Source organism: Stylophora pistillata, chromosome 1, assembly GCF_964205215.1.
Source record: "Stylophora pistillata chromosome 1, jaStyPist1.2, whole genome shotgun sequence".
NCBI lineage: Eukaryota > Metazoa > Cnidaria > Anthozoa > Scleractinia > Pocilloporidae > Stylophora > Stylophora pistillata.
Genome location: NC_142519.1, coordinates 29,074,275 through 29,097,572, shown reverse-complemented (window position 1 = coordinate 29,097,572; position 23,298 = coordinate 29,074,275). Strand labels below are relative to the sequence as shown.

The 23,298-nt window shown below is 39.1% G+C and overlaps 2 protein-coding genes and 1 pseudogene across 5 annotated transcripts; 1 reads left to right on the top strand and 2 right to left on the bottom strand.

Annotated features, from left to right (window-relative positions):
* Window positions 1-1,550: 1,550 nt before the first annotated feature.
* Window positions 1,551-12,095, top strand: LOC111329059 (heparanase). Of its 4 annotated transcripts, XM_088750501.1 has the most exons (9): window positions 1,567-2,250; window positions 4,114-4,285; window positions 4,370-4,510; window positions 4,722-4,769; window positions 6,141-6,341; window positions 7,700-7,811; window positions 9,137-9,249; window positions 9,940-10,083; window positions 11,650-11,953. In XM_088750501.1, exons 1-9 carry the CDS (start codon window positions 1,698-1,700, stop codon window positions 11,807-11,809), a joined length of 1,644 nt encoding a protein of 547 aa, XP_088606627.1. In that variant the 5' UTR covers window positions 1,567-1,697; the 3' UTR covers window positions 11,810-11,953. The 4 variants fall into 4 exon arrangements, with proteins under 4 accessions (XP_022789395.1, XP_088606627.1, XP_022789394.1 ...); XM_022933660.2 differs by lacking the exon at window positions 4,114-4,285 and having other exon boundaries at window positions 1,551-2,250; window positions 4,342-4,510; window positions 11,650-12,095; XM_022933659.2 differs by lacking the exon at window positions 4,370-4,510 and having other exon boundaries at window positions 11,650-12,095.
* Window positions 12,096-14,865: 2,770 nt separating this feature from the next.
* LOC111329065 (galanin receptor 2a-like) lies at window positions 14,866-15,976 on the bottom strand. The gene has a single exon (XM_022933668.2). It carries the CDS (start codon window positions 15,850-15,852, stop codon window positions 14,866-14,868), a length of 987 nt encoding a protein of 328 aa, XP_022789403.1. The 5' UTR covers window positions 15,853-15,976.
* Window positions 15,977-20,991: 5,015 nt separating this feature from the next.
* LOC148741996 (galanin receptor 2a-like) lies at window positions 20,992-23,107 on the bottom strand (annotated as a pseudogene).
* Window positions 23,108-23,298: the final 191 nt, after the last annotated feature.

The following is a 23,298-nucleotide window of genomic DNA, read 5'->3' as shown; positions in this document are numbered from 1 at the left end:
ACCTGTGCGGAAGTCATCATCAGAGTCCAGTGAATGATTGTTGTCAGTAGAATGTTCTTATTCCAGTTCGTGTGAAATGATCGGTTGGTTTTGCCGTGATGTTATTGGCTGTAAGACTCAAGTGACGTAAGTCGGTCGTGATTGGTCTGTTTCGGTCTGTCGGTAAAGTTAGGTTGTTCTTTTTCGGTCGTTTGTGATGTTTATGTCGTGAATGAGTCGTTTGTATGGGGCGGGTAGTTGTTGACATCTGTTTAGGGGAGTCTGTTCTAAGTTAGTAAACCAGCTTTCCAGAGTCAGTCGTTGAAAATAGTCAGTGCTGTAGGTTAGGCATTGCGCAGAGTCCCAGTCAATGTTGTGGTTGGTAAGTCGATGGTGTTCAGCAATGTGATTGCTGACATCACCTTTCCTCGTCGCCCGTCTGTGTTCAGTCAGTCTTGTTGTGAGGTTTCTGCCAGTCTCACCGATGTAGGAGGCTTGGCAGTCGGAACAATTGATCTTATAAATCGTTCCCTGTCTGTTCCTCGGTTCGTCTTTGTCTTTAACGTTGGTTAGTAACTGACGTAGTGTGGTGATGGGTTTGTGGGCGACGCGGATATTGAAGGGTAGTAAGATGCGCGAGATGTTTTCAGACATGCCTTTTATGTACGGTATGGTTGCTGTAGTCGTAGGGGTTGCGGTGTCGTTTGTTTCGGTAGTGGTAGTGGGTCGGTGAGTGTTTCGTCGGATGAAGTCGTTGTTGTAGTTGTTCTTCGTAAAAACACGGTGAAGGTATTTGTTCTCGTCGGATAAGCTGTCTGTCGAGTCACATACTAGTTGTGCCCGTCGTGTTAGAGTTCTAATAGTTGTGGCTTTATGTGATGTAGGGTTGTAGGATGACTCGTCTAGTAATCTGTCGGTGTGTGTCGGTTTCCTGTAAACTGTCGTTCGTACTGAGTTGTCGTTGTGGCTTACCAGGCAGTCTAGAAAAGGAAGTTTGCCATTTTCTTCGACTTCTCTGGTAAACTGTATGTCAGTGTTTTGTTCGTTAAGGTGGTTGTGGACGAAATTGACGCATTCCAGAAATTTTACGAGTTGTGCCGCATTTTGACGAGCCCGTAAGGCGAGTCAAAATATAAACAACGATTAAAAATACTCAGCAATACTACACAACAAAACGTTTAATAAGAGATTTATTATGCCAAATTGTTATTTCAGTGCGGGCGAATTCAGCGAATCTTTCCGGAGTACAATGATCGCGAGATATGGTATGGTGTTATTTTATGATACTCAGATCTTTTCGTACTGACCGAGCCATTCCAAGGGGTGGAAGCAAACGACTGTGAAAATAGATCATAGACACGAACGATACTACTTCACGGTAAATGTGAAGTTGTTCTTTGGAAAAATTCTAGGCATCGTTTCGTATTAATTCCGCACTCCGCATTCTGGATTCCAGAGTCTATAGCACATCTTTCGTGAATGTGTCAAGGCTGGGGAGAGCCTCCATTTCCAGTTTAACGCCTGGCGGATATGATGCCTTGCGTTATGCAAGAGAAGTAAGAAGTACCATATCACGAGGTATGTCACGGGAAAGGGGTTTGGATTTGTGACTTCCCAGAGACGGACCTCGAAAATTAAACTGAAAGAGGGACAACTCAATTCAAAAGATCGAGCAAGACCTCGCAGATACTGCCAAACGTTTGTTTGATTTTGTAGGCATGGCTTCACCTGTCCACTCAGCGAGCTCAAGTTTGGTTGTAATTACAGTGTTAATACTACTGAGTGCATATTTGCCTTCAGGCAAATCTCAGTTCTTTGTTTTTGGTAGGGGAGCAGCCGTAAAGCAGAATGTTTCGGTTAATTTGGACCGTTCTGTGTTCACTGTAAACAAAAAGTTTCTCTCCGTTGCAATTGACTCTGGTATCATGATGCATCACTGGCCGTACGTAAACTTCACCTCGGAGAAGCTGTATACACTTGCGAAAGGTCTCTCTCCAGCATTTCTCCGTATTGGTGGAACTGCAGAAGATTTTTTAATCTATGATAACTCGAAAGACATGTATAAGTTAAAAAATATGAGCAATTTTACTATCACCCATGAAGATTTGGACAAGATACACCTTTTGTCATCAAAAGCTACTTGGGACGTTCTGTTCGGCTTGAATGTGCTGTTAAGGGGAAAAGATGGATCTTGGAATGCAAGCAACCCAAAAGAAATCATGCAATATGTTGCAGATCATGGATATCACTTTGGATGGGAGCTAGGGAATGGTATGGATTAGTTATGATTTATTGATATTCCTTTTATGACTCACAGTATAATTTGAATTCCTAGGGAGGGAAGGTTAAATCAGACAAAGCCAATGAAGTCAAGCAAAAAATGGTATTTATAGCCAAATAAGATTAAGCTTCCTGACCTTATTTAACTACATGTACATGTATATAAAATCAAGGAGAAAATCCAAGGTGAACAAGTTGCCAAGTTTTGCCATGAAAGGATGTATGAATGAAATTACGCAGTCCTGAGGCAGCATTTTCCTCGTGTGTACTAATTGACTGAGTTGGAGGATGGAATGGAAAAATATTTGGTTCTAGCTGATCATGATGTATGGACCAAGTGCTGTGAGGTTTGTGCCTCTTGACTGAGAGCCAAATAATACCACCAAGAGTTGAAAATTTCACCCTAAAGAGGATGTGATAGATGAGCACATGCAGCTACAGAAAAAAAGACTCTGAATTTAAAGTTTTTCCTTTATTGTTTTAGGTCAAACAAGAAACTCCCAATTCCTTGGAAAAGGAAAACTTTTTTTCTCATTTCTGTTTTCTGTAAAAATTGTTGCTACAAAGGGACATGAGGGCATCAGGGCCGCACAACTTTTTCCTGACAGGCTCATGTCAGACCAGTCCAGCCCTATATACATCATGGGGTTGCATGAGTGGGTGGAAAGGGTCATATGATAAACACCATTATGCCACTCAGGTGCATCTTTGACCCTATAAGGGGTTTTCTAACATACCATTCCTTCCTTATGCATCAATTACACACATGGCACACTGTACATGACCTTCTCAATTTCTGCACTCAGTTGGCGCTGACAGTAGCTGAATTTTTTATAGTATTTTGCAAAATGCATTTCTACATGTTTTTGACAATGTGTGGTTTCTTTTGTACTTTTATAAGAAGAGACTGAAATATCAGTCGCTGTATCTACTTTAATTGTTTCAATTGACCAACATTTCTGTCCTATTCGTTTGTCTTTGTTCCAAGCATTCACTATAACTGAGCCTTCAATCAAGGGTCTTCAAATTTTTTGAAAATTGGCAGCCATGATTTTTTATAATAATAATAATAATAATAATAATAATAATAATAATAATGATAATAATAATAATAATAGTAAGGTTTTTATGAGGGCATTTAAGAATCTCAATGTGCTTAGATAGCATAGTTAACATAAAATATAACAATGATACTAACAGTCAGTAGTTACCTACACTAACAAAAATAAAGTTAAATGGGATAAAAACCTATGTAGTGTTTCACAATACTAAAAATAAAATTTCTGGAAAAGGAATGTTTTAAGGGCAGATTTAAAAGATGAAAGAGAAGCTGCAGATTTAAGAGAATCAGGAAGAGTATTCCATAATGTAGGTGCACAGAAGGAGAACGCACGTTCACCGTATGTCACAGAAGTTATAGTGGGGACAGTAAGAAGTGATTTGGAAGATGAACCTAGAGTACGTGGTGGATGATATTCTTTTAATAGGGACGACATTATTAGGACCATATGCCCTTTTTCTCCTCCTAATCACTGAGAGAGTTATTATATTACTAACAGTAACTACAATTCAATAAATGGAGTTCTTAACAGATGTTATCAAGTACATTGTACGTTTTGTTCTGAATACATGTGGCTTACAAATTTTTCATTAGTTCTTGCATTTTTTTATTGGCAGTCAGGCAATGAATTGGTAAAAGGATTTTGTAGAATACTCTTGATAAATGTGTGCAACTGATTTTTGATAATTACTCCATAGTGCAAGTCATGTAGTTGTGTACAAGTGCATGAATGTCATTGAATGGAATGACAAATTTTAAGTTGCTATTTTTGTATGCATGCTTTTCTTCCTCAGAATCAAACATGTTTAAGAAATTTAACAAGTCTATTTCAGCTGAAGAATTGGCAGCAGACTTTACTGCACTAAGAGAAATACTTAAAGGCAGTCCCCAGTTTGGTAACTTTCTTGTTGGCCCTGATGTAACACGCATAATGAATCACTCAAAGAGTGGCATCTATTTGGCAAGGTAATCACTGCATTTAAATACAGCATAAATGTAATAGAGTTTGTTTTTATTGTCAGAGCCTGATCTGTTATGGAAGTTTGGTAGGTCTATTTCCTCAGAGGAACTTGCTGAAGACTTTTGCATTTTAAGAGCAATACTTGAGGGCAGTCCTCAGTTTGGTAACTTCTTAGTGGGTCCAGATATGGCAACAATAACATCTGAAAAAACAGAAAGCTTTTTGAAGAGGTACAGTTGCATGTAGCTGTATGCACTGCAAAAATATAACTTAACTTCTGTTTTTGAAACAACTTGTACTTTATATAAGTTCATGTTTGCTTAAATAAAAGTCAGTGCTGTGCTCTACAACTACTGTGATTTATTTTACTCTGATGTATATAGTATTAGTCAATGGAGGCTTTCGCTTAATATGTAAAAATGTATTTTCTCAAAATTTTAGCTTTTTTACGCATGCCGAGGATACCATAGATGCAGTTACCTGGCATCAGTAAGTAAAGTCGACTCATTTTATTTAGGGTTGTATGATAGTATTTCATTATGTCACTGATAGGATTCTCTTGTTATTCAGCCCAATAAAGCAATAATAAGGCGATAATTAACAACTATTCACCAAAGTGGAGGTGGTTAGTGGTGGATATTTACCGAGCCGCGAAGCGGTGAGGTAAATATCTCCTGCTAACCACCGACACTGAGGTGAATAGTTGTTTTAGTATATACTAAAACAGTGAGATAATATGCACCACCAAAAATTGATTTGAGTGATTTCTTCGCTTGTCACAGATGCAAATCAGGACGCCATTTTTTCCCGAGTTGCTCAGAGGTAAATAGCAAAGGATATTCGGAGTTTGACTAGCCAATCAGAGCGCGCCTTCAATGCTATCCACTGTTTTAGTATATACTAATAACTAATATCTTCTAATATCTTGATAGTCTATTATACATTTCAGTCAGTGATTGTTCATCCTATTATAAAAACTGTTCTTAATATGTATATAAGGTGTTGACCAGGATACCGGTAATTTGATTAACAATCAAGAGCCTACTTACATGTAGTTGATGACCATTTCCTTTATTCTCTCAACTTCAATGTGTGATTCATTGGTGATGTTATATAGGAAAATTCATTACCTGACAAAAACCGATATTGCATGATTCGAGAAGAGATGAGTGCCATATTGGTTTTCAAGCACAATTTATCATGGAATTCAGGAGTCAGGTGGTGGATTTTCCTTGAATCTTATGATTGAATAGATTGAGAAAAAGAGAAAACAGCAACACTCTTGTTTGTTTTTATCCTGAGCACATGCTCAGTTGTCAAACAACATTATTTAGCCTTGTTCTCAACTTGCAATTCCATGCTAAATACCTTGCTTCGTTGACCAATGAGAATGCAAGATTTTATTCAATTACTCTAAGGAGGAAGTATATGCAAGTCACTCTTTGGGGTCAAACTAAGGGGTCAAAGGGTTGATGGTAAATAGCCAATGAGTGCATAGTGCTGAGTTAGGGTAAATAGAGTAAGGAAGATGGGACAATTAGTACTGAGTGGTCTCTGTTCCCATACCCCACCGCACCCCGCCATACCCCATCTGATCAGCATCGACTGGTGGCTGTAACTGGGGCTTGTGGCCATGTTACAGAGATTAACGAGGTGTGTGGCTGGTGTTTGGTTTCGAGGCTGACTAGACATAGTAGATACCCACAGCACTCATTTTCCTTTTAAGCAAGTCGGTGGGCTGAAGAGTGTTTATTTCAATTTTTCAAAGCACACTGTGTATGTGAACTTGTCTTCGACACCAACACTTGTGCTTTAAGAATCAACTGACAGTGCCCAATTCTACCCACGTCTCTGATACAGGTATTACGTTGATGGCAGAACATGCTCTGAGAAAGATTTTTACGACCCAGAAGTCCTGGATCGCTTCTTGCACGAACTGAGTGTTGCCAATTCAATACTAGACGGAGTAGAAGCAGGATTTTCTCGGTGGCTGGGTGAAACTAGCAGCGCATATGGGGGAGGAGCAAGTGGATTGTCCGACAGATATGTGGCTGGATTCATGTAAGTTGTTCGTTACATTTTGCAGTGAAAATTTGGATTGAAATTCTCAATTTCTTTGGGTTTTGATCATTGCCTTTATTCTGATGACCTTAATATTAGATTAGGGGCGATACTGTTAGGAGAATTAAGACGCTTATCACTCTGAGTGGTTAAAAGGATAACTGAATAAATACATATCGAGTATATACCACACTAGTGAATAGTGCTTTTTTGCGTGCGTTGATTGGCTAGTTCGGAAGTGAAAAGCAAGTATTATTCACCTCCGAGCAGCCGATGAGCCAAAATCGCGTGTCAAGAGTTAAATTTCCGACCATTTTTCGCTATATTGAAAAAAATAAACCAATTCGTGCGTTATATACTAAGCAGTTATTCACCCCAGTGTCTGTGGAAGTGGTGAGTATTAACCTCGTCGCTTCGCGGCTCGGTAAATTTCCTCCACTTCGGTGAATAATTGTTGAATATTTTCGATATCATTTGTGGTTTTCATGCAGGTCACCAGTCTTTTTACTCCTCAAACCTCTTAGTTGCCGAGTTCCAAGTTCGTACTGTAAGTTTCGGACCGAATATTCTCCGCACGGTTTCAGGACCAAGCGCGAAACGCGCAGGTCATCAATCTAAACGGAAAAACGAGGTTGCATAACTTACAGTGTGGATAGAGAAAGCGAGGTTTGTAACTGATATCCATTATACCTCTGGGTTGAAATAGAGGGGGAAGATTTCAGTTCAAACAAACCTTTTAATTTAGGAAGTCGCAGAGTCGATTACGGCCCACCGAATTGATCAATCATAGCGCACGTACCACTGAGAGAAGTAAAGCAGAGAAAACACCGAGAAGTAACAAGCAACAAGCAGCTGGCAAGCATCCCATTCAGGGACAGGAGCAATAGCCTCCCCTCTCTCCCTGATAATAGTACAAAAAACAGAGCGAAAAAAGCTCTGAGAGAAAAAGCCTCTCAACTGGTGTTCAGTATTCTTTATTACTTTGACCCCAACAATAGAGAGTAACCAAAAGTCTACTTTTGGAGTTCTGCGTGGCGCGATGTAATTAAAGTTCAGTGTTTTCGGACTTCGCCAGAAGGAGGAACTGCTCGCAGTGTAATGCAGCGGTATCGATTTCATTGTCACTGTTCTTAGTCTTGCGCTCGAAGAATATTGTAAAAAATCCTCACGTTATTGACATTCTATCTCGAACGATTTTATGAACTTCCCGGCCCCTTAAAAGATTCATTCTAAAATGTGGGCAATTCCCTGGTCGAGAGAGGTTTAATACATGCTGACATGATTGTTTTTCTTAAATTTTATTCCTGTCTTATTGTCTTTTAATGAAGCAATTTTTTTTTGTCTTTGTTTTTTTCCAGGTGGCTGGACAAGTTAGGTTTGGCAGCTCGGCTTAAACATGAGGTGGTTGTGCGACAGACGTTTTTTGGTGGAAACTACGCTTTATTGGACAAAAATCTGGATCCAAACCCGGTATGTTCCTGGTGTGAAGACGATATTGCAGGGCTAAAAAAGACCTGTTTGCTTATTTTCCGCAGCAAAGTTTCTAGCTTACTTACAGAAAAGTTGTAGGAAGGATGAATATTAGCAAATTCCTATGATGCAGGCGATTGTCTTCCGCTCAGTTGCGGCACAATTGCTAGGGTCCTGAGTAAAAATCAAAACCACAATGAGAAAACACCATAGTTGTGATGCGCATTTGAAAATTTTAAGTGTAGCCATAGTATAATGACTTGTATAACAACAGTTAGCCAAGCTAATCAAACCTCTCCAATCCAATCAGAGATGTCTTTTGGGTATGGAGCGTTTTTCGATTGAGTGTCGTAAAATTAAAACCAATGTTATCAACTACCAATCAGAGGAAAGGAAAATACCCTTAAGAACCAATGAGAACTCGGAGTGAACTCAAGCAGCTATCCAAAGCGCGGGAAAACGCGGCTGACCAAATCGTGATTGATTTTAGTTTTGTATCTGATCGGTTAAGAGTGGCGCAATTCTTTTTTGGCCAATCATAGAGCAGAATAAATCGAAACCAATATAATTCCGCATTACTTTCGACAATCAATTAAAAAGTGCTCAAATGTGTGCGTCATGATTTTCTTTTACCAGGTGGTAGGTACGGAACAACGGGAAAGAGTAAGAATTGCAACCTGGCTCGGTTGTTTCATTCCGTAATGGTTTATGCCATGGCATCAAAGGCTTATAAAGAGAAAAAGAAAAACCCGAAACATCGTTTTTAACATTTTCATCCGCGTTTTCGAACAACAATAAGCTTAAAGAGAACTGAGTAGAACGAGCGATTTAAATTAGTGCACTATACATGTAGATTCATAGTAGCCATTTTAACCTTAAAACTTAAGGTAGCATTGGTATGTATTCTGCTCAAAACCAGTGACAGACTTCATTCATACCCTCGCCATGCTAACCGCTTTGGCACGAGCATTTCTTTGCCTTGGGGAAGATATGAGGCCTTGGGCCACGTGTGCCGGCGAGGTGTAAGACCTTGGGCCGCGTGAGCCGGCGAGGTGTAAGGCCTTGGGCTACGTGAGCTTTAGAGCCAGACCCCTCAGGGTAAACCTCTTCCCGACTTGCCTCAAATTTTCCAGCGCGCAAAAAGCGCGCGTCCCGCGGCGCTAATAACGAGAGCCTGCTAGTAGACTGTACTAACTTATGCTGTACTTACTTTTCAATAGCGGACAGCTCTGTGCGTGGTAGTCAATATCAATTTCTCTGGCGTATAAATTGTATGATCTGATCAAGGGAAACTCGCATTAAATTTTACCTTGCCTTGCTTTTAGGACTTCTGGCTCTCTCTTTTACACAAGCGTCTTGTTGGCGTGAAAGTGCTGGACGTGAGTGGTCAGACAGAAGAGAAACGAAAAGTTCGAGTGTACGCCCATTGCTCAAGCAGGTAGTTAAGGTTTTGTTTGCCTAAGAATAAAACTTTTTTGAGACGAAATATTCACGTAATTGAGAAAGCCAGGGTAAGAGCCAATTACGATTGAGTATCATTAAAGAAAAACCAACGTAACCGTGACAGCCAAGTAGATTTAGGGATGATATTGCGAGCAGCCAGTGAAAACTAAATTTAGAAACGAGCAAACTGCCTTAAGCGCGGGTAGAGCGAGCAACTTCCTTTTTTTTTTTTTTGTTAGCTAACCTGAATGGTTGAGAAAATGGTGCAACTCTTCTAAACCAATCACATAGCAGAGGAAAGCTAAACCAGAGCAGTCTCAGAAAACCTTTGACACTCAATTGAAAATCAAAAGCAAGTTTATGCAGCAGTTTCGCTATGAGATGTGAGAAGTCCACGATGGGTTTGTAGGGCATCGTTGCAGGTTTACTTTGCTTGCTTTGTTCCCCTTCCTCCCTCGCTAATTTTGGGTTTGCTTTCATTCTATACGCCCGTTTTTCAGTGTTGTGTTAACAGGTCTGGCTGTGGCTTGGTTGCCATGGTGACCTCTGCGCTGTGGAGGAGATTTCTCAGAAATATGGTACATCTATGTGTCTGTCCTCCAATATATCATGAGGAGGAAAATGCGCACGCATGATGTTTCTTAGCTTAATGTAGTAAGCAACGCTTTCCTTTTTTTTTGTACAGTCAATATCCAATGGGCTCTGTCACGCTTTTTGCTCTCAATGTCCACTTGGATGAGCCAGTCGTTCTGAAACTCAACGGTGAACTTAAAGGAAAAGATGTCGACGTATATCTTCTGACTCCTGAGAACGGCGACCTCTTGACAAAGTAAGTAAAATCGTGATAGAAGTAACTTGCTGGAACTCAGTACTGTCATTCGCGATATAAATCAATGAAATGGTTGACAAGGAATTTATTTGATTAATTTGATTACTTAGCTGCGCTTTGTATTACGATATCATATTGTACCTTATGAGAGACAGACGTGAATTCACCAGTTGATGTGACAGTAACAGTGAGGTGTCATATGCTGCTATTAAGTGAAGCAGTATCAGGACACGTGACACATACGAACCCAGTAAGCAGTATCTCACGACTCAGTTCTCTGTGGCTCTGTGGTAGAGCATTGTAGCACGGAATCCGCAAGCCTGAAGTTCAATTCCTTTAAAGTGCACCTAAACCCAAAAATTTTTTTCGCTTAATGAAATAAGCGTATTTTCTGGAGTATTTCTGTGCAAACATTTTTTTATTTGCTCAAATCTTCAATTGTCTGTGCCCAGTCAAAATACGGAAAATCGGCCGCCATCTTGCCCCACGGCCGAGTTTAAAGAGGAATGGCTCTAGCGGGTAATGTGACGTCAAATCGAGAACACGAAAGTCTGCATTTCACACATTTTCGCTTGTTTAGGAAGGTTGTAGTCGATTTTGTCCGAAAATATGCCGACTAAGTGTGTTATAGGATGTAGCAACGTGCGAAATTTGCAAGAAGGTATCACGCTTCATACATTCCTCATACAGTACACCTGGTCGGCATATTTCGGACAATATCGACCACAACCTTCCCAAACAAGTGAAAATGTGTGAAAAGCAGACTTTCGTGTTCTCGATTTGACGTCACATTATCCGCTAGAGCCATTCCTCTTTAAACTCGGTCGTAGGGCAAGATGGCGGCCGATTTTCCGTATTTTGACTAGGCACAGAAAATTTAAGATTTGAGCAAATTAAAAAATTTTTGCACAGAAATACTCCAAAAAATAAGCTTAGTTCGTTAAGCGAAAAAAAAATTTTGGGTTTAGGTGCACTTTAAGGAGTCACACTTCTTCTTTGTTCCTCGCTCAAGACGAAGGGAAATTCCCCCTTGTTGTTCAACCACCTTCCCATCATGCCATCATGCCTTCGAATTTCATTCAAAATCAATTGAGATCTTGCTCCTCTTAACCGTTTAACTCCCAAAATCTGATTGTTAATTCTCCCCTCTAGCTGCCATACGTTTCCTTGTAAATTAGTTATAAGAATTTGGTGTTAGATCAAGATAACAACTTCTACCTGATAAGTTTGAGTATTCTCATTACCTGTTTGGTTGATAATGTTTGGATATCATAGGGAGAAGTTACATGTTCATCACTTCTGGGAGTTAAAGGGTTAATTAAATGTTTAACTGATATAGAACTGTCTCTCAAATGCTCCAACTGATTCAGACTAGCATAGTGTTTATCAATTAAACTTCTTTGAGCCTGAAGATTTTCTTTTTTTGAGTCGGTTCTCTTTTTATCGTAAGAAAGAAAACAAACAAACAAACGAACAGCAAATTTTCTGATACGATATTTTTCGTTTAAAGACGAAAATAACAAGCAAACAAACAAGCAAATACAGAGATGCTTATTTTTGAAACAGGACCGTCAGACTTAATGGTAAAGTTCTCAATCTAGTGGATGACCGCACCCTCCCAGACCTCGTGCCGAAAAGTGTGCCGGGAGACGAACCCCTCGATCTTCCACCTCTGACTTTTGGCTTTTATGTCATCCCAGAAGCCTCCGCGAGTGCTTGTGGTTAATGGAGTAATTTTACAGCCTGTGCAAATACGTAGGAAAAAAGTTCACCCGCACGACTTGTTAGACCTCGTTTAATGCTTATCTTCGTTTATCGTCAGGACGGGGGTGAAAATATTGAATCACTGTCGGTATTAAGGAGTAAGATATTACTAATGTGTATAAGGAGTAATATATTAGCCATGAAATCTCTCTGAATGCGGTGTTCCTTATATCCAGTTTATAAGTTATGAAGGTTAATGTCAAAAGTTATCAATGGTTAAAAGATTAAACATAATTATATGAGTTGAATCGAGAGCAGAATAACACAGGATCTGATATGAAACACTATTAGACAGTACCACCCGTTATCCTTTATGTATGTCTTGAAACAATCTTAGGAAAGTACTTTGTGAGAAGGAAATATTTTTCCTCCAACTTATCACAATTATCACAACTTATCACAATTAATCGCGTACATGAATGTGCGTCTTCATAGACTGAGCACAAGGGTTCGTTTGCAACCGTAGTTCGGGTTTGTAATCTGTAGTCTTTTTCTCGTTGTATGTGGTCTGCGGTCGAAAGACAGCAGCTTGAAGTCCGAAAGCTTTTAGTCCGTAGTTCCTTGTTCTAGTTGTCCGAGGTTTTGTGGTTAGTAGGTTGTACAACTGCATTTTGTGGTCCATAGTCTGTCGTTCGTGATTCGTGGTTGCCGGCTGTCCGAGGCCCGTGGTAACGTTCCAGAGTTTGTGGTCCATGAAAATGTAGTTTTACTTATCTGGCAGAATTTCCAGCGACGGCGCCTCTTTTTAATGGCCTTTGTCTTTATCTTGAGGGACCGGTGGTCATTCTCGGTTGACTTCCTCCCCCTTCCCCCCTTCTTCCCAAACAAAATATTAAGCTTTGTGTCCTGTATTTGTGTACCATACACTATTGCCAGATCGAGTTCTAAGCGGGTCTGGTTCTTTATATCAGTTAAACGGGAACGTAAAGGTTACAAGAGGCCGATGCATAAACCTTTAAGTAATAGAAAGCAGAAGTCAGCATCTCATCGTGCGTGAAAAGGAGCTTCACTGACTCCCCCTTTCACCGAAAAGGCTTCTCGGGATAGATTCAACTAAAGGAGACCGACGTAGATCACAAGAGAGTGTGTCATCGCGCGAAACCAATCGGGTTAAATTTGTTTTTAAATTTTAGACGCGAAAACTGAATATGGCAATGTTTCTTTACTCGGAACTGGTCAGCTCAGACGACCACCACAAACCGTATAATATTCATCCAAACTTTAACAGTTATTCGATCCAAACAGAGTTAGTAGTTAGTAGGTCCCCTCTGCTAACTATGATCTAAAAGAAATACATCTATAATTCGAAATCAGAAAAACGCAAATCAAGTCTTCATCTCGTAGCAAAATTCAGAAAACGTGATAGGAAGCTTCTGTGGTCGGTCGTCAAAACAGTCTCACTCTACAGGTTAGCAGATGCAGGTCAGCGGAATTTTGAACAGACTATGAAAACGACTTCTTTCTCTTTTCGATTCTTCTGAAAAACTGGTTTAAAACATAAAAAGCTAACACTTTTAAATCACTGTACGGACTATTAATGTCAATGACGAGTCTCGTGATCAAGATAAATCTGTCGTCAAAAAGCAACGCCTATTTGCTAAACAAAACAGGTAATCAATGCAAAACACAGATATTAACATAGAAAATTGATATTGAAATCACTTGCATATAGGCGAACAGTAGGGAGGCGAGTGTGGTCGAAACGTCGAAAACAAAACTTAAAAAACTGCGACAAAAAATAAAATTTTATTCAAAAGAGTCTCCGACAAATGTCAATAAGCGCGTTTTTATTTTTCCCCTCATTAAGTTCAACTTGCTAGTACCTTGTAAAACCAAAAATTTGTCTTGGATCAGTTTGTGCGTGTTTTTGTTATCTTGACTAACACAAACTGAGATTTGCATCGAAGTGGAGTTTGACGTCTTCACCAGCTGTGACTCGCTAAACTTGAACTGGCTCGGGTATTTTCCGAGGGGAAGTTATGGAAATTCATCTCCTTTTTCTTAGTTAGTTTTTAACAACACATTCTTTTAGGGTGTACAACTCCATTAAAAAATGCGGCTTCCGCGAAAAACTAACATCCTGTTGAATTTAGTTCTTACTAACCGAGCGGAAAGTCTGTATGGGAGAATCTTGACCGAGGTCGCCAGTACAGACCGAACGCAGTAAGGTCTGTACCAGCGACCGAGGTCAAGATTCTCCCATACAGACTGACCTAGCTCGGTTAATAAGATGTTTATTATATGGCTGTCTTTTATGCCAATTTTTTATATTCTTTGTTACCTTTTTTTTCTAGACCGGTCTAGATGCCGGTCTTGATGGGAAAATCTAGACCGCTTTCAGCCAATCAAATTCGGGAATTCGGTTGTTCCCAGTCCTTGTGAGACACAGCCATATAATAATTCATTTCATTAACTGAACCTAATACCCTAGAGGATGCTTATACATTCTTACTCCAGAGAGTAACTATGTACTTTTTTCACTTTAATCTTATACTCTATGTAACCCCACAGACACCTCGGTTCGAATTGGCTGTCGTTTGCCTTTTGCTGATATGATGAAGATCCATTCAGCCTGATAACAGTTTTTCGATTCTCTGTTTGATGTAATGCATGCTGTGAAAGGGAAAATCCTTGCCGCCTTGGTCATGTTCGGATAAGGAAGTTTAATGAAAAATACAAACATTTCTCTGTTCAAAAGAATTCACTTGACGTTAAGCAGAGTAAAAGGCTACAAGAACTGGACTGTTTTATTGTACATCTTACATCGACTCCAATTAACATCACAAACTTGCCATGTAATTTAGAATGCAGATCAAAGCAGGAACTTTGATTCGCTTTAATTTGATTAAAATTGTTTTCGTTATTCATATTTAACCATTTTTAAGTTTTACTACTTTAAATGCAGGTAAACACAATTTGTTGTTTTCGTAAATTTTTGTTTTAATTTTTTTAATTTTTTTTTTAAGTATAGTCTTATCGATAGGAATGATTTTCCGCAAGATAAGTTTTGTTTCTTGCTCAGTTTTTCGAGACCTTCTCATGTGTTTCTCGCATACCCAGCGAGTGGCTTGTGTGAAACGGCGTTGAGGCGATGGATTCTGGGTTCAACCTGTTCTGGTAATTGCAGCGAAGAATGCTACGCACTTTAGACTTTAAATTTCCCCCATAATAGCCGTATAATAAAGGATCAAGTGCCGTATTAAGAAAAATCATAAGTTGAGCCGCTCTCCAGCCTAGGCCGGGGGACGCTAAGTCAAAGTACATCAGTGTTCTAAGAATCATGAATGAAGTCCAACACAAAACAAAAGCAAGAGATAGAGCTACAAGTGTCTTGGCAACTCTCTTTTGTCTTTGATTTGATTTCATGATATGCGAGTTGCCTATTGGGATAACGTTCGCTTTGAGAGATCGTGAAATTTTTTGTTGTGTGACGATTATATATATCAATGGAATAATGAAGAAAAATACTGCGTGTAGGGTGTAGTATATTTGCCTGCCAATACTTCCCCATGTTGTGTTGGTGCACACAAGTTTCCCATTCTCGTCGGGTTCGACCCTGTAAATATGTGCTATGGGTGAGCAAATGACCAAGCAAATACTCCAGATGATAACTAGTTTCGTATATTCTCTATTCGAGAATCTACCACTTCTGGAATTCAAGGGATCTGTTACAGCTTTGAGTCTAAGATGACTTATAACCACAAGCGTTGTGATTGAAGTAGTATAACTTGTTTCGATGAGAAACCCTTGAAGTTTGCATGTTGTGTTACCGCCGACCCATCGCCAAGCAAAGCTAATGGCGTCGAAAGGAGTGAGAAATGTAAATAGGAGATCCGCGGATGCCAAGTTAGCGACATACCACATCAGAGAAAACTGATTTCTATTCAAGTTCCGATAACATGTCACCAAGACCCATGTATTACCCACAAATGAAACGACGAAAACAGTGCCGTAAAATAAAAAGAAGAAGATCGCTAACGGAGAGAAACTGTCGTTGGATGTCATCTGGTGATGTATAATAAATCACTGTTCTCCTTGTGGAACCTTTTCTTTTTCTTTCTAGATTTCCTTGTTGGTCAAGTCAACTGCAGAGATGATAAAAAAAATAACCTTAAAGTCGCTAGTTTGCTCGATTGGGGTTTTCAAGACTTCATCCTGTTCAAAGTTATCTTGTTTGTTTTTTTTTTTTAATCTGCCGCAAGATTCAATTCAAGATTCGATTAAATCACTAATTATGTAAATAAGTGTGGGTAAATATCATGGATAAACAGCGGTCAACATTGAAATTTACTTTCGAGTTTCACCCATTCATGTCCCTGTTTCCGTCTAGCAATTTGACATTCCATTTGTAAGCTTTTTTCTGAATGACTTGATGAAATACTAAGGGCCGATCATTTACCGGCTGGTCTAGCCTAAACTGTGATTTTAAGCAATCAGTGGTCCTCCGTGATTCTCTGCAAGAAGGTGATTTGACTTAATTAATTTCCTTCCACTGTTAGCTTTTGGCCCTCTTTACATTGTTCGCAAAAATAACTGTTCAGGTAAAAGGTTTAGCTAGATTGAAGAGGGCTTTAAACGCGGTTTTGTCGAACAAAGGTCGAACTTTGTTTAAATAACCGGCCCCGAGTAGCCAAACGTGCAGAATCAGTTTTATTTTGTTATTTACCGTTTTGCCCAGCGTGAAGTGTGTGGTCTTCAGGCGCTGAATAGAAAGCAAGAAGCTCTTGAAGCTTCTTAACGAGTTTAGTGAGCTTTTTACTCACATTTAAAGAATATTGAACTTGACCGACTCACTCGTCGAAGAGACCAGAAACACCGCCTCCAGATAGAACTTTCTAGTGCGACACGAATTACTAAGATTAATCCTCGGGATTTGTTCCTTTAAATTACAAGAAATATACCGTAAGAGCTTTCTAACAATCATAATGCATTATTGATAAACCACAGGTGTTTATTTACATTGGCTGAAAACCTTGAAATGCGTAGTAATTACCCGCGATGATCCGAATGTAGTATGTGTCGCAGAATTCTGTTTCTGTTTTAATCTAACTTCCATCTTAATGAGTAATGCCTTGCTAGTGTCGTCTTTTGTTTCCCTCTTGCATACTTTCGTGTGTGATTTTACTGCTTCCCCTTCTATCAAGTTGACTCATTACAATAATACCTATTATCATTTGTATTCGAGTTACACTAGTAAGCTTTCAATTGATCGAACTGAGACGGCAGAATTGCCACCAAGAAGAAATTTCAAGTTTCAGTTTAAAGTTTCGTGAAGCTTTTAAACTTGCAAGGATAGAGAGTCCCTTTTTTCGGATCACGTTGTTTAAATTTTCAGTTTAATGCAAGTTTACAAGGTTTAACTCATTCGTGCCAGTGTGTCCAGATGTGTTTGGATAGCCTCTATCTTTGTTTTTCTTTGGACTTTTTCCACAGTGCATGGTACATCGAGCTGTCACCCTCTTATTAAATATCTTGTGTTATAATCCTATCCTTTCTTTTCGATCGTTTTCGAGAAACAATGATTTTCTAGAAATTGCACGCCTCTTTATTCTCTTGCATTTTGTGAACGAATAAGATAGGCTAGTATCTGCCTAAAAAAAACAGTTATTTAAACTTATTTGTGAGACTTGAGTAATCTTTACTCGCAGGTTCTTCATAAATCATAACGTTCACGTTGAAAGAGCCTTTGAATTTGAAGTTTGAAACATTAAGATTATTGAACATGGGAAAAAGAGCAGGTGTATGTAAATTACCATACCTTTTAAAACACTCCCATCACTCAAATCGTGTACTTGAACTCGTCAACATTTTACAATAGACTCTTTATCTCTATGGAGCTTTTCTAAGCCTATTTCCATGATTTGATGACGATGTAAAGATTAATTTCGATTCTGATTTCATACTTTTTCTTTCAAACGTATTATTAAGGTTTACAGGGAAATAGTTTCAAAACGATTGTCAAAAGCGTATTGAAATTATGAGGAACAATGTTCAAATGTTAGTTTAAATCTGCCTTTGTTATACTCTGATGTCTGAATCTTTTGTTCAAGTTAACATCGTTTCCGACGTGTCTGTCGTTATCGCCTCCCGGTTAGCTCAATTGGATAGAGCGCCAGATTGTGTTGTGCGGGAGGTCGAGGGTTCGAGTCCCGGCCGGAACGATACTCATGGTCTTAAAATAAGTGAGTAGAATTTGCTACCTTTCTATAATAAAAAAATGGATAGATATTCTAGTCTTCACGGATAAGGACGAATAAACCGTAGGCCCCGTCTCCTGCAGGCTTAGGGGTAGGAGACGTTAATTTCCCACACACGAGATCACTGTGTAGTGGATGTCCTCCCCTGGGGTGGGATGGGTGGGATGTGGCCCTGAAAAGCCCCCATGGAGAGTGGTCAACTAACGTATGTAGGTATGTAAGTATTGCTGGTGAAATGTTTGTTCGGAAGCTGCATATGTTCAATAATATTGTAAAAAAATATATTGTTGTCTTCCTGCCCTTCCGTAGAAAAAGCCAAATCGCATGCCGATTCTGTAAGATAGTAGAATGATTTCCGATACTAATTTCGGTAACCGTACTTAGTAATTTTATGACAAATTAATTATCGAACTCTGTGGTCGAAAATTATCATTTACCTCGGCTTTGGGAAATGATTGATCTGCTTGCCGCTTACATGTCGCGATATTTTGCTCAACTCGTCCAATAACTGATGGGCACTTCAGTTTTAGCAAAGAAAACTCTCCCTACAATTATTTACCAGTGTTTAGAGAGGTCCTCGAAAAAATAAGAGGAGAATGGGCTATAATAGTCTTAAAACGTGGTTTCGTTCTACCGACCGTTTTCCTTATTCCGTTGTCCGACGTCCGTTGTCCCAAGTTTTCCGGAAACAGACTGAAGCTGTTGTCCTTAGCTTCGTCCATAGTTCGTAGTCCTGGTAGCCCACGGCTTATGGCTAGTCTGAAGTCCGTAGTCTGTGGTTCGTGGTTGCTGGTTGTTGTTTGATGGTTCGCGGCTCGTAGCTGGGTGTTTTATGTTTTTTAAGCTGGTGATTCGTAGTCTTTTTCTATTGCTATTATTTACCTTACGAGATTTCCAGCAACGGCCACCTCTCTACAACAGCCTCTTTCTTAATCCTGTTGTGACAAGCAAATCTTTCTTCTTTGACTCCTTGCCTCTTTCCCACCCATACAGTAACAGCTACAAAGCTAGCTTGTCCAAACTGGAAAAATTACCCCAGAAATGGGCGCGAAGAACGCTAGCAAAACGACCGCTTTGCCTTAACAGTTGTATTTAGCCAGTGATGTCCGTGATACTGAAAGAGAATCGTTTAACCTGTTTTTCTCAATGTAGCCTATTTGTTTTTCGACCGTTTCTCTTTTTTTGGTGCATATGTGCTACACAATATTTCAGAAGTGCCGATAAACTGAATATGATAGAATAGACGTATAGGACATTTGGAACCAGTTGACCTTGAAGAAAAAGAGATCACTTGTTAGTATGTCACCGCGCGAAACAAAGTGCTGTGCTGACTCCCCTAGTTTGATGCGAGGGGAATGAACTTCTGAGTAGTGATGTTCGTGAGTAAAGTAGTGCTTTGTGAGAGCAAAGTTTCATTGTTCTCCGACCTTAAAGAATCAGAAAATGAGTTCCTATTTTATCTGCCATCTTCCTCAAAGTCTCTTCGATGAAAGCCAATGAGAAGGAATTGCGATGGAGGGAAAGTCTATATCAAAGAAAACAGCAAATTTGCTATGAAATCTACACACTTCCAAACAGGCGTTCGCCACTGTCGGCTTTGGAAGCGAAATTATCATTGATTTTGACATTTTTCACACGGGAACTGGACTGGGATGAAGAACGAAGGCAGGGGATAAACAAAAATAATTGATGATGTAATAAATTATATCAACGCAAATTACGAAAGGAATGAATGTGTTGATTAAAAAAAAAGTTTCGACATCAAAAAACACGTAGAGTAGACAAGGAAAAAATGTCATTGCTAGAGGTAAACTTGTCAAATACAAGTTGCACGTGTTGACACGTTTGTTTGTCTTTTCTCCCCGACAAAGTTAAACGCACGTGTACCTTAAAAAGATAATGGACCTTTTGCTGTCCATTAGCAGGAAACATACATTCATTTCTGCGCATAATTTGGCCTGTAGCACGAAACTATTTTCAAGTGAACCAAAGATCTTTCATTAAGGCAACATCAGATTCATTAAGCAGCAGTAAGTAACATTTGATAGCATCATCTTTGACATTTATCGTGGACAAACAGCAGTCAATATTGATGCTTTCCTTCGAGCTTCACAAATTAGTAAATTTTATCGGTCCGTTCAAAAAATTAACGTTCGGTTTTGTTTAGGCTGTTACTGAATAGCTTCCGAAAGGAAATACGTTTTAGTGAAACACTCACATCATCTTTATCTTGTTATGAACCGTGGATCGAGCGGTTCTCATGGGCTATGAAAGTGGCAAATAGTTCTTGACGTCCTTGAGTTAGTTCCTTTAATCATAATCCGGCCATTTTAGTCCTTGGTCAGTCCTTTATCATTAATATACGGTAAAACCACATCAGGAGAACAATGAACCAACGATAAAGTATTGGTGTACATATACTTTGACTGATGGCCTTTAACTGCGTAGTAGTTACTCAGGATGATAAGGTTAATTGGTGTCGCAATATTCAGTTTCTGGTTTCTCTATCTTCATGAGTTTTGCCTTGGAAGTGCGTTTTCTTGGTTCTTTCTTGTACACTTTCGTGCGTGTTTTTTACTTATACCTTTCTTCTCCGCTCATTATATAAATGATTTATTCTTATTCGGCTTATTGCCATTTTTTAGGTGTCAATTTGTCGAACTGAGATTACAGAATTTCAAAGGACCTTCATCATTAAGGAAATTTTAAGCAGCGTCTAGAACTAGACTAGGATATTTAGTTTTTATGGAACTTTATCAAGCCTATTTTACACAAAATGTGAGCGGCATCGACCTTAAGTAAAGTCACAAACTTTCCATTTTAATAATAACGCAGACAAAAGCGGATGAATTGATTTACATGAATTACATTAATTTAATTGAAATTTTTCTAATTAAAAAAGCTGCTGACCCTTTTTAGATTTTGATCTAACTTTTGCACTGTCAAATAAAAAGAGCCAAACGAAAACCAGAGGCCATATTGGCCCCAATGTCTCGAGGGTCCATTTGGCCTATCTTGGGTTGTTTTGGACGAAAAAAATCAGAAACTGGTCTGAAAAGTACCACTTAGACTTCTTTGAACTCGCCGAAATGAAATATGCCATAAAAATTTCTCTCAATTTGGCCCTTCCAGGAACCAAAGAGGAGTTGCCAATTTGGACTCAACAAGATGTAAGAACTGCACACAGTGAAAAGGCAACTTATTTCTGAAAGCTTTAATGGTATTTACACTTCATTTCTTATGTATACACAGTTCTCTCTGAAATACACAGCTTACATCCATTCTATCTCAAATGACAGTTGATCGCTGAATTATATATACAATACATCTTTTCCAGGTCCTTTGCAGACGTACGTACAATTCATCTTTCCGAAGATGGCACTAAATTGCAGACATTATACAATCCACCTTTCCAAAAATGTTATTCGTTTGCTTTTATATTATGTCATTTGAGTGCTAACGTCTATACGATAAATACATTGCCCAGGTCTTTTACAGACTTACGTACAATACACATTTTCAAAAATGACACAGTCAAATGCAGACATTTTCAATCAAGCAAATCCACCTTTCTAAAAATGACAATCATGATCAGTTGCTGACATATATTTAATAAACGTCTCCAAAAATGAAATGGCAATATGCAATTATGCTTTTTTGTATCTTTACATACATTGTATGAATAAAATACAATCTTATCTGAAGGTTATCATAATGCAGGAGAATGCCTGCAGACACATTTGTTACAGGGCTACAGGGTCGAAAGAATTGAAGGGGAAGAGTGTCTTTGTTAGAGAGAATCACAAGTACTAAAAGTTTACGGTTCAAAGCAAAGTTTGGCTTCACCATAATTTCTGATTACCTGCTTCAAAATTGGGGTATTGTTCAACCACTGCACTAAACGTTTGAGAAAAGAGATTTCAATGACTCCCTCGTTAAGCTGAACCCTTTTTGCTAAAACGATCATAAAATTTTCTTTCCTGCCTAAAAGAAAAAAAACTGAATCAACGGTTATGATTTTCTTCTTATACACTTGTTTTCTCGTTCAGTTTTTCGAGACTGTGACTGGTACTACTTGCTCACCTCGTGAAAAGCCTCTCTGATATGTTTTTGCAGGGATGTCGTCGGCGTTCAACCTGTTCTGAAAATTGCATCGCAGAATCGGCGCATCTTAGACTTTAAATTTTCCACATAACAGCCGTATAACAAATGATCAAGTGCCACGTTGAGAAATACCATATTAAGTTGAGCAGCCCTCCATACCAAGCCCGGGGACACTAAGTTAAAGTACATCAGCGGTCTAAGAATCACAAACGTAGACTGACACGTAAAAAAGGCAAGGGATAGAGCTGCAAGTGTCTTGGCAACTTTCTTATGTCTTTGATTAGATCTCATGATGTGCGAGTTGCACATTGGAGCAGCGTTCGCTCGAAGAGATCGGAAGATCTTTCGTTGCGTTATAACCATATACATCAATGGAATAATTATGAAAAAACGTATTGCGTGTAACGGTGTAGTATATTTCCCTGCCAGTGTTTCCCCAAGAGGTGTTGGTACAAATAAGTTTCCCATCCTCGTTGGTTTTGAACCCGTTAATAGTTGCTGTTGGGGAGGATATGACCAAGCACATACACCAGACTAAAACAAGTTTCATGTACTCCCTGTTCGAAAAGTTTTCGCTTCTAAAATTTAAGGGATCTGTGATAGCCTTGAGTCTTAGGTAACTTATAACCACAAGAGTTGTGATTGAGGTAATGCCGGTAGCTCGTTTCCATGAGATATCCGTGAAGTTTGCACATTTTGTTACCGCCGACCCAGCTGCAACAAAAAATGATGGCGTTGAAAGGAATGAGAAAAGTAAATAGGAGATCTGCAGTGGCTAAATTCGCCACGTACTCACATGGGTGAAAATTGATTTCTGTTGAAGTTCCGATAACTTGTCACCAAAACCCATGTATTACTCACAAGTGAGATGATGAGAATGAAGCCGTAAAGTATTGAAAATCCGATCACCATTAAAGTGAAATTCTCATAGGAAGCCATCTCTCATTATTTAAACCACTATTTACTGATTTTCTTGTCTTAATCAATCTGATTGAAGTGAGTTTTTGTGGAACATCGCTTTCTCTTTCTAAGCGGCCGTGTTCTTTCATTTGTACTGCCGAAATAATGAAATTATACTTTCCTTAAGTTCGCTAGCTCCCTCGATGTGGGTCTTCAAAACTTTATTCTTGAAATGCTCTCTTTTTTTTGT